We start from the raw sequence: 12,636 nt of genomic DNA on the forward strand, positions 1-12,636 counted from the left end.
CACAAGAATAAACAGGCCCTGGAGATGAGGCACAGACCCGCTCACAGGGGGCTAACACCCCCCAAAAAGAGAGGGAAGGATACAGGGAGGGGGGAGAAGGGAAGCTACGATGGAAAATAAAGGGACCAGACACACAAATGAAAGCAAGAGTTGAAGAAACAGGTTATTAAAAAGTGTGGAAGGATACTAGATGCAATTGGTTATGTGTTTATTTGACGATAACCAGCTGCGAGAGAGAATATGGTAACATTAAGTTACAGATCGTTCTAGTTAGGGTCAGCTTGTAACAGTTGGAATCTTAAGGGCACAGTCACACATACACAAATGTAGCAGTGCTGTCTCCCCCCCCCCATACGCTTCCAATCTTTGAGAGCGAGGAGGCTAAAAAAGAATTTGCCTTCTCTGGCGAGGCAAATCGCAGTGTGGCTACTCGTGGACTCCAACTTTGGTGAATATTTGACAAGCAACATTTACATTTGAGTAGAGACAAAACGGCAGAAAGAGACGGGGCAAAATGTATTTTCCAGAAACACACACACATACACACACACACACACCTGTGTGACCAGGAACTTGGTGATGCGTTCGGGCAGCTTGCTCTTCTCGCTGGACAGGATCATCTCCAGCATGTCGCCGTGCAGCTTCTCCATGACAACAAAGACCCGCTCTGGCGTCTCGAACATGCACTCCAGGTTCACGATGCCTGGGTGGTGCAGATTCTGAGGAAAAGCCGACACAAGGACTTAGAGACGAGCTCCTGGTCGAACCTGCAGAGCTCACTATCCTTTACAAGGGGTTGTCTCTTCTTTTAAGTCTGAGAATCATTTCGGTTGTTCGGTGGAGTCCGGTCATTACCTGTAATATGGCCACCTCGTTCCTGAGCTGGCTCTCCTGCTTGGTGGGAAACCTCATCTTGTCGATGACTTTAATGGCCACATCTCTGCCACTCTTTCTGTGTTTGCCTAAGATATAATGGGACATGGGAGAATTATTTAAACAGCCTAAAGATGCATAGACATTTACAGTAGATCTATTGTGTATAAAATTCAGGTGTAGAGACATACCTCCATACACGATGCCGAACTGGCCTGACCCCAGCACCTCATCAGAAAATATTTGGTACACCGAGGCGATGTCCTGCACAGAGAGGATTTGCGCTGTTACTTAATGATTGTGTTTTGTTTTGTAATTGTGGGAAAAATGTGGTTAAACTTTCCATGCTGTCAATCGAAATCAGTATCGTTACATCATCTAAATCCTGGTAAAACCCCTGCTCCTCCGCAAATATTTAACTTTCACTCGATGCAGAAGTGCAACCGAGAAGGAAAACCCCTCGGAACAAAAACATGAGGCTGCAGCTTCCCCATTTGTGCGGCACAGAAGCTTCCACCGGAGGTTTTGGTTGAAGCATATTAAGACATTCTGGGATATGATTTCTGATGGTTAGCGCGACAGCCCCTTCTTTAACAACTTCTTTCCCTGTTCTGGGAAAACTGTGCACCAGTGATCTGAAGAAGAAAAGTAGCCCCACTCACCACATTCTCCTGGATCTGGCAGTTGGACACAGATATGCTGATGGACAACTCTTCTGAAAGAGAAGACACATGATGGTTCCACATTCAACAAGCGAAAAATGTCTCTGAACCGAAGCATAAAGACGCCGGTCACTCGATCGGTCAGTGAAGTGATTGTTGTCAGATGCTCACATACTAGTGTTTTTCTCTTACACAACTTTACCCTCTATCGCAGCTGCATGCAATACATCACAACCCCTCGCAATGAAGCATTTTATTACACTATAAACTGGCTATGCAATAATCTCAGAAACTATGTGTGACTGGGTGTTGCAAGTATGCAGGAGCCCATAATGCCCACAATGAATAGAAAGTCAGAGACGAGAGCAAATGCAAAGTGATGAAGCTGTGATCGTTCGGCTGATGTTACGCACAACATCATATTTTGTATTTGCTTTAATCTCTGACTTGCTACTTATTGTGGACATATGAAATATGGTGCTGGGATCATTTGGCTCAAGGTAAATAGTAACTTCTATGTATCTATATAGTGCTTCTGTAGCCACTCAAAGCTCTTTACAGTTCCATCTGGATCAGTTCTGGGTTCAGTATTGCCCAGGGACTCTTTGGCAAAATGGGGGAATGGGATCGAACCGCCAACCCTCTGGTTAGGGTTTGAACCGTTGTACCTCCTGAGCCACAGCTGCACATATATATATATTTTTTAATCTGGGAAAATAACTATTTAAACCAACAGGAAAGACCAAATAAATCCAACTGACATGTCAGTTCATATCTTTGGAGCATGGACAGTTTCATACAGAGCTGAGCAGTCATTTCTGAACACTCTCATGGTTTCAGAAGTGACCCGATGAATTGCTGTTCCACATATTCCGATTGTTTTGTGACAGCCTCGTTTTTCTAATGTGATGCACACACTTAAAATAATTTGCTTCTAATGATCAGGTCTCTCATTTTATACCTTATAGTCAGTTTATAACCAAAGAGCCTCTAGTAACATTCTACAGGCTCCTGTATTTGCTGTTAGGGAACAAACGTGTGAGAAAAACAACACCTCTGACCAGAGTGAGACTCAGATTCTGCACAGTCAGTGACAGTCATACAGTGACCTGCCTCATGCTCACACTTATTTGGCCTATAGACACTTAAACAGGGCTTCCCCTTCCTCTCCAAAGTTCAGTCGGTTCACCTGTTTTTTTTTAATGCCACCTTAACCGAAGTCGTGTAAGCAGGGTGTTCTATCTTTTGGGGCGGATCTCCCACCTCTCACAAACACAATGTAGATAAGAGACACTACATTTGGAGTTGCCCTAGTCGGTACTTTAGCTTCATAAAACAAATGAAAGTTTGAATCATCTCCCTTTGAATATTTCAATATCTTGTTTTTAGGTTGATCATTTGTAGCCATGAAGAAACTATTATATCTAATATCAAAATCGTGGTCTTCCTTGGACCTATTATAAAAGTAGGTGCAAAATTAGTCTTGATTCTAAAAGTATTTTTAAATTAATTTTCATATTGATTCATAACTATGTCATTCATTCCATTGCAACCACAACATCAGTGCTTTTTGCACTTGAGGGTTGTTTGTATATCAAACTCACTGTGATCTTTTCCCTGTCCGGCACCACTGGCCACACTGGACTGGGGGGTGACGGGCATCAGGGCCTGTCTGATGGCCTTCTCCCAGCCCTGGGCGACCTCCATGCCCACCCCCGAGGCAGCCAAAGCGGGGCTGTGGTAGTGGCTGACGTTGTTCTCTCCCACGTAGTACACCATGGTGCCTGTGATGATCTCGAAGCAGTGAGGGTTGCTGCCCTGGGCCAGACTGCTGTAGTCTCTGGACTGCTCGACCTGGAGGATCTCGGACAGAGGGATTTCCTGTAAGGGAGAGGGCGAGAGGGGGTTACAGCAAATCACATTATATTTTAATATTATAATTCTCAAATGAAAAGGAATCAGAAAAAGATTTTCCTTCGTTCTTAATATAGTTTAAATGTCCCACTTTATTAACATGGGCGACGATGTGGGACAGCATGATTTGGATAATCTGGGACAGTTATTAAAGTTCCCTTATTGAGGGAGTATGCATTTAAGGACTTCCTGAAGTAAAAAAAATCTGATCGATCATGATGGAGCTCTCACCTTTTGTTCCCTGCGAAGCTTCAATAAAATAAATAATCTGGTCTTGTTACTTGCTGTGGATTGAATTTTAATTGATCCACCTTTAATAGAATGTATTGGATCAATTGTATTGTTTCTTTATTTAAGATAGGGTTCTTCTTCTTGAAAAAATATTACTTTTACATGTGAATATAAATGAAGAGAATCAAGAATAATATTCATGTTCTTGTTAAATTTCTTAGTCAGGCAGAATTTCCTTTTTCGGCCCAAAGAACACTAAAACCTGTGCCATGTCTCCTGTGGGTATGAAAGCTCCTTTCTTTCTTCTGGTGAGATCTTAAGGATTAAAGATAGGTATAATATGTTGGTCGAATGTGTAACGCAGATATCAGAATATGTCGCAGAAGTCAAAATTGCCAAAAATTTCCCAGATAACCTGAATTCACCCCTACTCATGCTTATTCAATAATGAACGAGTGCATTATACAGGTTGTGTTTGCTTGAAAAAAGGAACAACATGGAGGAGAAAACAAGAACAAAGATATTAAAACACTAAAGTATCTAAATGGACAATCAGATAAATGGCTAAATATACATTGTATATAAGGGTAACTAAGGAAGGGTATGCTCACACGTGAACAAATGGACAAACAGGTACAAACAGCTTGTGCTTGTACTTAAATATCTAAATGGATGATCAGAAAAATAAATATTATACATAAATAAATAAACATTGAAGTGAAAGGAACATTCTCAAAAGTTACAATTTAAATTAAAAACTGATCAAATAATAAATCACATCCCCTCACTACAGAAAAATGGCTTGTTTCTTTGTACCTTAAATGGGCAAAGATAGTAAAATAAATTGTGATCATCTAATACAACTAAATGAAAACTAATTCTAGGGTGACTACACAATAACATGACAATAATAGAGGTATTAACACTCACACAGTCTCCACACTCAGTTGCTCAGTTGTTGACTCTATAATCCGAGCTCTATCTTTCTCTCTTCCTCTTCTCTACAGAGTGAACAGTGGCAGCACTCTTTAAAAGTTCCCCCCCTTCCCCTTCAAGCTCAGTGTCAAATCAAAGGAGAGGAGGGAGGGTCGAAAATCAGAAAACACACAGAACTTCCAGCCAATGGGGGCTCCCTGAGGCACACGCTGTCCCCTCCGCGTGGCTCACCACAGGAGTATCAGATGAAGTGCTTGTGGTTAGCGGGGCCGGGTCACGTGAGCGGGGCCCTGCGGCGGCCGAAGCGCTCTGGTTCCCTGATTACAAGGCAGGGCCAGCCAGAGGCCCCATCTGAGCATGAGCCGCTGGCGCTACCGCTAGCCACTGAGACGAAAGACGCTGCAACTGCCATTCTTCTACTGGGTAGAGTGTGTGTGTGTGTGTGTGTGTGTGTGTTTTGATTGTGACAGCACTCAATCTGGCAGAGACAGAGAGAAGCCCCCTCACCCCATGAAAGGTTCTTCAGAGAAAGCCACAAGTACAGGGGTCTCATCTTCAAACGGGAAGCTGTTATGGCTTCCAAATGGTGCAAATGGCTGCCATGCCTGGCAAGCGAGCCACCGCACGACCACCACTAATCAGATTGGAGGTATAAAGCAAAGGGGAGGACAGTGGCCGCACGCTGATGAGCAGCAGGCAAGAAACTTCAGAGAAATAAAAGTAACATTTCCCGGATACAGATGGGGCAGATGGAGAACCTGTGGTTTCTGAGAAGAAACCCCTGGAGGAAGCTTTTATCTACTGGACAGGAGATCATCTCACGTTATCTATCACAGACAGAATTCTGCCGCTCTGCACGAGGCCTGCAAACCTTTCGAGCATTTACAGCGAACCTTCAATTAGCCTCCTGAAGGCCTTAAACAAGGCTGAGTGCCAAGTTGATAATAAAGAACCACATAAAGCTGCCTGTAAACACACCCGAGGAGTCGGCCCCTGCAGAGGTTTCCTCCCCCGAGGCTTCGGTGGCCGAGGCTGCAGGGTGTGACAGAGTAATTGGGGAAGAGGGGTGAAGGGAGTCGAGCTGTTTTTCAGCCTTGTTTCACAACCAGTGTCAGAGAGAAGAAAAGAAGGACTGTAAGCGCAGCTGCTTACACAACCACCACTTTTTAACACACATGCGCACACACACATCCACACACAAAGTGAGCGTGCCACCCCCTCGCTCTGGAAACTCGATCGCAAAACCGACACACACACATAACTCTGACCACAACTCAAAGAGGTATCACAGTCTCAAAACATACAGAGCGACATGAACAATAAAATGATTACACCCAACCCACCCACCCTACACACACACACACACACATAAAGACAACCAACCAACACACATGTGGAAGTATTTACCTCGCAGTTCCCTCCCTCGCTCTTCAGTGTGTAATTACTGTGCTAGTAAGCCCCTGCGGCAGTGTAATGACTGACTCCGGTGCTGGCACTGAGCGGGAAGTGTCACACACTCTCCACGACTGATTCTACAGATACAAATGGCATTTTTTATTCACTCGCGGGCACGGTGAACTCAGAGATAAAGGTTGAGCTATAAGATGTATGGTTGAGATAAAGATTCATTTCAATCATCCTTGGGTTTTTGAATTTGAAGAAATCAAAATCCGTTTATTTTAAAAGATCGCGCAGCAGATGCACTATTTTGGTACCGAAAGTTTCAACTCTATCTCCTCAAAACCCCTGAGTATATCCCATCTGACCCGATACACAAGAGCGAAACATAGCGAGTGTTAGTGGCTGTGTCTTTTGACTGCATGGAGGAAGAGCAGAAAAACCCCAAGGGGAGTTTCAGCGAGACCAACTGACCTTCAAACACACAGGAACCTGCTGCTGACACATTTATTTACACACCTCTCATCAAAGTGGTGGCGGGCGGTATTTATATGAGAAACACATCGAGGACTTCAGTATCACTCAAGTTGCTTTCAGACATGCACGCACATTGGCCTGAAATGTTCCAGAGGGGGCTGTATGCAAATGACCGATTAAGCTGCTCTGGACATTTTCTGGAACGTTTCCTGCCAACCCCCCCCCGGTAAAATGTCTAAAAACTAGAAGTAGTCGAAGCGAAAACAGCTAGAAAATGTCCAGATAACAGTTTCTGGACATTTCCTGGAGATCATGTCTGTTAACGGTTCATTTTCAATTTGAAGGAAATTAGAGCAGTGGCAAAGTTGCAGGTCTGTGGAGCTATATGAAGATTTTTGGGATATTTTTTCACCAAGGACTCGACACTGAATCTCCTTACTCTACTTTCTGAGACTTTAATGAATATTTCTGTATAGCTGCTTTCAGATATGCACTGAACTCAAAATGATCTCCTCACATTCTCCGGAGGGGCTAAATGGGAGAACACAAATGTCAATATGAGAGCCTCCGGACTTTCTCTGGAGTTTCTCCTGGCAGCCCTCTAGTAAAAACCCTGGATAATGTCCGACTGAGCCCATGTGAGAAAAACACCAAGAGATCCTCTGCATGAGTGAGTGGGTGTGTTGATGATGTTTTTAACACACAACATCCGCAAAACTGAAAAAAATCAATATCTTAGGATGGAAAAGATGTGCCACAGACACAGACAAAGATGTCGACATAGAAAGACAATAAGATTCCAGAGCTGTTGGTGATAATGGCTGTTGATGTGCTGTAAACAGAACCACATGATCTCGGCAGCAGTGTTTACACGTCTGTCCTATCTCCTACATGCTGCATCACCCCTGAACGCCCTGGGGATTTCTCTGTTGTTGAAAATGTGTATGAGCGGAGAATCTCCTGCTGCGGTCTTCAAAACTGAAAGGCAAACTCCGGCGAAGGTTAGTACCCAATTGTGTGGACATTCTCCGGAGTTCACATCTGAAGACGGACACAGAGACACAGAGGCGAGAGTTTCATTCTTACTTTGTAGAACTTGGCTCCAGTGTCGTTCTGGAAGAGACTCAGACTCTTGCCTTCCAGCCTCCAGTAGTGTCTCTTCCGCTGTTAAAGGGGAGTAAAACAAACACCACGTTAAACTGCCCAAAACACAGCCAATGTTGCAGTAGTTGCTATTTATTTAGTTCTCAAGCAAAATACCTTCTGCGCTGAATTCAACACATGAATTCAACAGCTTTGGAGAGAGGGAGTTTCCCCCAGCATTAAGGCTAAGCACAGCCCATTTCAGACTGGGCTCCTCTGTAGAGCTTTGGGAGGTTATCAGTCTTACCAGGTTGTCCCTGCTCGTATAATGCACCATCCAGCCCTCCTTCACTACAGTGGTGCTCCGCCTCTTGGTGTGTTTGATGGACTGGACCACCCGCATGAGAGGGATGTTGCTGCTGGTGGAAGGACTACACACACACAAACACACACACACACACACACAAAAGATAATAATACGATTTTATTGGTGAACATCAGAATCCAAAATTGATAACATTTTAACAAACTAAAAGCCTGTTAATGATTAGTTTTAAATAAGCTTTTTTCTAGACAGCCAAGTTTTACCTGAGAGAAAACCCTGCAAAGAGAGTGATGCTTGATTTAATGTTTGCTGCCGTGGTGACAAACAAACATAAAAACTCCACTGCTGGCCTAGAATAAACTCAGGCATTTGCCAGTTAGACCTGGTGGTTTAACACCCAACCACAAAGTCCCCGGTTTCAATTAGGACGGTGAGCTTTCAGGCAATTCTTCCTCCATCTCTCCCTTTTTTCTGTCACTCTGCACTGAAATATCCAAAACAAGTAATATAAAGAAAAGCCGAATTTGGGAAGGTGGCCTCGGCAGGGCTCAAACAGCCATGGATCTGTGTCTGAGGAGCGCAGTGGTCCTGAGCCGTTCGAACCGCTGGCACAAGTTTATCTCACCAGCGGATCAAATGGTTTATGAGTCAGAGACAGCCGAGGGGCAGAAGGGGATGGGGGACGTCTCTGAATGGCAGACATTGTGGTGACTTGGGGGTTTAATTTCAACAGAGATTTATAGATGTATATAAATAAATGTCACATATCTATAAATATCTTGACATGAATACGATGAGGTTGACTCTACGCAAGCATTGGCCTTAAAATGCCCGAGATGGTTTGAAACACCAGGGGGCGTTTTGAGCCAAGTTAAAGCCATTAATTTCTTCATTTTTTGGTCATAAATGTGAGATTAAAACCAGCATTAATATATTTCATCAAATAACACTGTTATTATTTAGTTAGACCGCTCCACAACACATTTGAGTGTGCAGTATCTCTTTACATCAGCATCTTCACACCTAATCATCTTGATGGGCTCTTCATCCTTTTCTCTATCCAAGAAGGGAGAGTCCATGTCGAACATCCTCTCCTCTGGTGTCGAGGGTTCCTCTGGGTCATCCAGTCCTCTGCCGCCCTCCATGTCACTACTGTCCACCTCCATCGTGTCCATGGTCGTGTCTGAATCCGGGCCGGGGCTGGCCGGCTCTATAAACATGCACATGAAAAAATGAAAATGTTTGAAATCACAAATATCGAAGGGATATAACACTGTCGCTGTGAAACAAGATGAAATGATTACCTCCATTGAAGTCCACCTCTCCTAAACAGTCTCTTGGCACCTTCGAAGCACATCGTTTGTGGCAGTTGAATCTGCAATCTGGTCATTGAAATAAAAAAAAAAACAATGACAACTTATGATCATGGTTAAAAGCTGCCATGGTGTTCTCTAATGATCTCTTTGAAACACACTCTTCATACCTTTACACTGCATGCCCTGGCGAAAGAGACCCTTGAGCAGACGCTTGCAGTACTGGCAGATCGTCGGCCGCGTGTAGGTGTGTATGGCGAAGGTGTGCGGCACCTTGACCCGCCCCAGCACCAACTTCTCCATCCAGATCGGCCTGCCACTCCAGGACAGGATCCGCTTCCCCGCCTCCTGATGGGACCTCTGCTGCTGAGGGTTGGAAGGATTTAAAAAAACAGACAGGGACAGACTGTATTTACCAAAGTGAAAGATGGAGGGATGTCCAGAGGAATTAAAAACCATATGCTGGAAGGAAGCAAATGGAAAAAATGGAACGAAGAACGACCTCAAAGGGAGAGTGGGAGCGATAGGGAACGACAGTGAATAATGAGATGGCAGTCGAAGAAGAGACAGAAGTCAGTGGAAAAAGCTAAACTGTCACATTGAGTTAGCATGACTTCGTCGTCGACACAACCCTGGTGGTCCCTACACTGTTATTAGATTTGTCATGTTTTACCACATATAAGCACTTACCAATGCTTTTATATGAATAAATTGAGTCGTCTGGAAGCTGCTGACAGAAACGGGAAGGGAGCGATCTTTCATTTTCGCCAGCGAGTGAGCAAATACACAAACGAGGACTTATAATGTCATTAGCATAATCATATTTCCTGATGACCTTTTCGAGGGGACACGGACAAGAGGAGAATATTCCATTGTGGGCTTATCCTAAAACTGTTTCATAAGACCTCGCTGAGGATCTCTCAGCGCTGAGCTATGCGTCGCTCAATTCAATTTTCTGAATCAGTGGCGTTCCACAAGAGGACCCAGGAGATACGAGGGAAAAAGAGCCAGTTTTGCTAAGTTTAGAAACAGCACGCACAGCCGCTACCTCACATTCTTGGCTCGGTCACCTGGCTTCCACTCTGATTTAGGTTGATGTCAAAACTGCAGCCAGCTCAGTGTATGCACAGAGGATAAAAATAATCATCACAGTCGCCGACTCCTACATTCAGTGGATCAGCAGATACTGACGTCTTTCCAACTTTCTTTTTATACTTTGAGTAGTTTGGGGTTCGCCCCTTTTGGGAATAACTCACTTAACTCACTCGTGCCTGAACACATCTGGCTCCAGCACACCTGAGACACCAAGGAGAGCAACGCCAGCTGACGGCAGATGGCGTCCCAGCAGATCTCCGGTTCGAAAAGAACTCTGGAGAGAGCTGGGTAGGCCGAGCTCGGAGCCGGGGTTCACAGGTTGATTGTGGAGGACCCCAGGAAGTTCAGCTGACAAGTACGAGTAATCCATAACCTCCCTATAGTCAGACAGTCTGTCGGCACATAGGGAAGTGAGGAATACGAGGGACTACATCACAGTCTCACCTCATCCAGGATGACGACGGCATTCTCAGCAGGTGCCGGTCGGGGGACAGAGAGGGACGGTGCGGGCAGGGAGACATTGGACAGTCGCCTCTTCCTCACACCGGTGCAGTTATTCGGGATCTTAAAGGCACAGCGCTTGTGGTAGTTCAGCCCACATCCTTAAAAACAAAAACACAGAAGACATCAGTCACAAAAAACAAGGATTTATTTTGAAAATTAGCTACAAGATGCATGAAAAGGCCTCTATACCAAAATGTATGACTATGTGTGTTTGCGCTGGTTGATGAATGAATGTTTTAATTGAATTCACAGTCAGGGAGGTCTTCAGATGCTGCCGTATGACAAGAACATGAAAGAGTTTGATTTGAATCTGATCCAACAATGCCAAAAAATGAAAGCGAGCCGTCGTGCCATAACTCCACTGGGATCTGAATGTCAAGCATTTCACTGGCTGCAGTGCTTGGACTGAATCTTTCTTGTTTGCTTGTGTATCTCTCAGATACATTCTTGAGGTCAGAGATGTCGTGTGTTTGTGCATCTGTGTGGCTACAATAGGAGCCAGGCTGGATTTCTAGTGAAAAGGTCTTAGAGAAGTCAAAGGCTCCGGGTGAGAAACAGTTTGCTGTATAGTGTTTGTCCAGGTGTGTGTGTGTGTGTGTGTGTGTTTGTGTGTGTGTGTGTGCATGCTCCTGACCTTCACATTTGAGCCCCTGCCGCACCAGACCCCAGAGCATCTCCCCGCAGTAATCGCAGAAGGTGGGGGCCTTGTAGGAGTGGACAAAAAGGGCATGGGGTCGGATCTGGAAGTCTTCAACTGTCGCTTGAGCTAAAAAAATAAAACAAATACGACACACAAGATGTATAACTAAAACTTGGCGGGAGCAAATGAAATCTGGAAAATCATTTTGCGAAGGAAACTGAAGGATTGGAAGAGAAAAAATGAGAAAAAGATGACAAAGGAAGCAAAAGAGCAGCAGTTAAACACATGTATTTATCAACTATTTGATACTGTTTTCATTATTAAAGCAACACTGCAAACAATACAGTCTCATTGTGTAAGTATGATGTACTTGTGTTGGGGTAAAACCTTTAAAGGAAGTTTTTCTACACAAGAAAGCAAAGAAGAACATGTCTGCCAGTGCTGTCTTGTAAATGCCGAATCCACTTTGCTCCCCTAGAGGGCGTTGCATCTTCACTGGCACGACTTCAATTTCATCATTGCTTGTATCAAAGTGACAGGGAAAACACCCATAGGAGAGCAGAGACCCACAGTGTGACCCTGTTATATCCATCTTTGTTATGCTGCTCGTAATAATAAATCCAACAGAGCTGTGGCCATGTTCTTTTCTTTCTGTTTCTCTTCCTCTCTTCAGGGTTTGTTTTCAAACAGACGCTCTGAGCTCACTGCTGGAAGCGAGGCTCGGCTAATCATGACTGTGAATCATCAAAGATGTGGAGATGAGTAAGATCAACTTGTGTGTTTGCACATGTATGTGTGTGTGGGGGGGGGGGGGGGGGGGTGGTGGTGGTGTGTGTGTGTCTCTTCTTTTGTGTTCCTCTGCAATTCTTTGACCAGTGACCATCAAACACAATAGTTAATCTTAACACTCAGGTTAAGCTGCAGAACTTGCTGCAGGAGCTAGTGCGGTTAACGGTGGTGTCACATAACGTGTGTGTGTGTGTGATTCAACTGATCACTTTTTTGTTTTCTCCTGGGATGAGCGGGGACAACATTCTCAGCTGTTGTTTGCCGTGATGAGATGCAGACTTGCACAACAAAGTAGGACATTTGGCCAGTAATAAATTAAAAAGAGCATTTTCCTTTGTCAGGAATCTGCACATGCTCCATATGAATTAAAGAGAAAACATGCTTGGAGAAAACAAA

General features: G+C 44.4%; 1 protein-coding gene across 3 annotated transcripts in view; it reads right to left on the reverse strand.

The window, feature by feature from the left end:
• The window catches only part of prkd3 (protein kinase D3), a 43,692-nt gene that overhangs the window by 3,998 nt on the left and 27,058 nt on the right, over window positions 1-12,636 (reverse strand). The window contains exons 4-15 of one of the 3 annotated variants that reach the window (XM_053434686.1): window positions 11,446-11,577; window positions 10,752-10,909; window positions 9,383-9,575; window positions 9,204-9,281; window positions 8,923-9,109; window positions 7,882-8,005; window positions 7,578-7,655; window positions 3,140-3,416; window positions 1,536-1,588; window positions 1,065-1,137; window positions 856-962; window positions 558-719 (exon numbers count right to left, since the gene is read on the reverse strand). In XM_053434686.1, coding sequence (XP_053290661.1) covers window positions 558-719; window positions 856-962; window positions 1,065-1,137; window positions 1,536-1,588; window positions 3,140-3,416; window positions 7,578-7,655; window positions 7,882-8,005; window positions 8,923-9,109; window positions 9,204-9,281; window positions 9,383-9,575; window positions 10,752-10,909; window positions 11,446-11,577 — 1,622 coding nt within the window. Of the gene's footprint in view, window positions 1-557; window positions 720-855; window positions 963-1,064; window positions 1,138-1,535; window positions 1,589-3,139; window positions 3,417-7,577; window positions 7,656-7,881; window positions 8,006-8,922; window positions 9,110-9,203; window positions 9,282-9,382; window positions 9,579-10,751; window positions 10,910-11,445; window positions 11,578-12,636 lie in introns of all 3 variants that reach the window. The other 2 variants (XM_053434687.1, XM_053434685.1) reach the window with 2 other exon arrangements.

Source organism: Pleuronectes platessa, chromosome 11 (assembly GCF_947347685.1).
Source record: "Pleuronectes platessa chromosome 11, fPlePla1.1, whole genome shotgun sequence".
Taxonomy (NCBI): Eukaryota; Metazoa; Chordata; class Actinopteri; order Pleuronectiformes; family Pleuronectidae; genus Pleuronectes; species Pleuronectes platessa.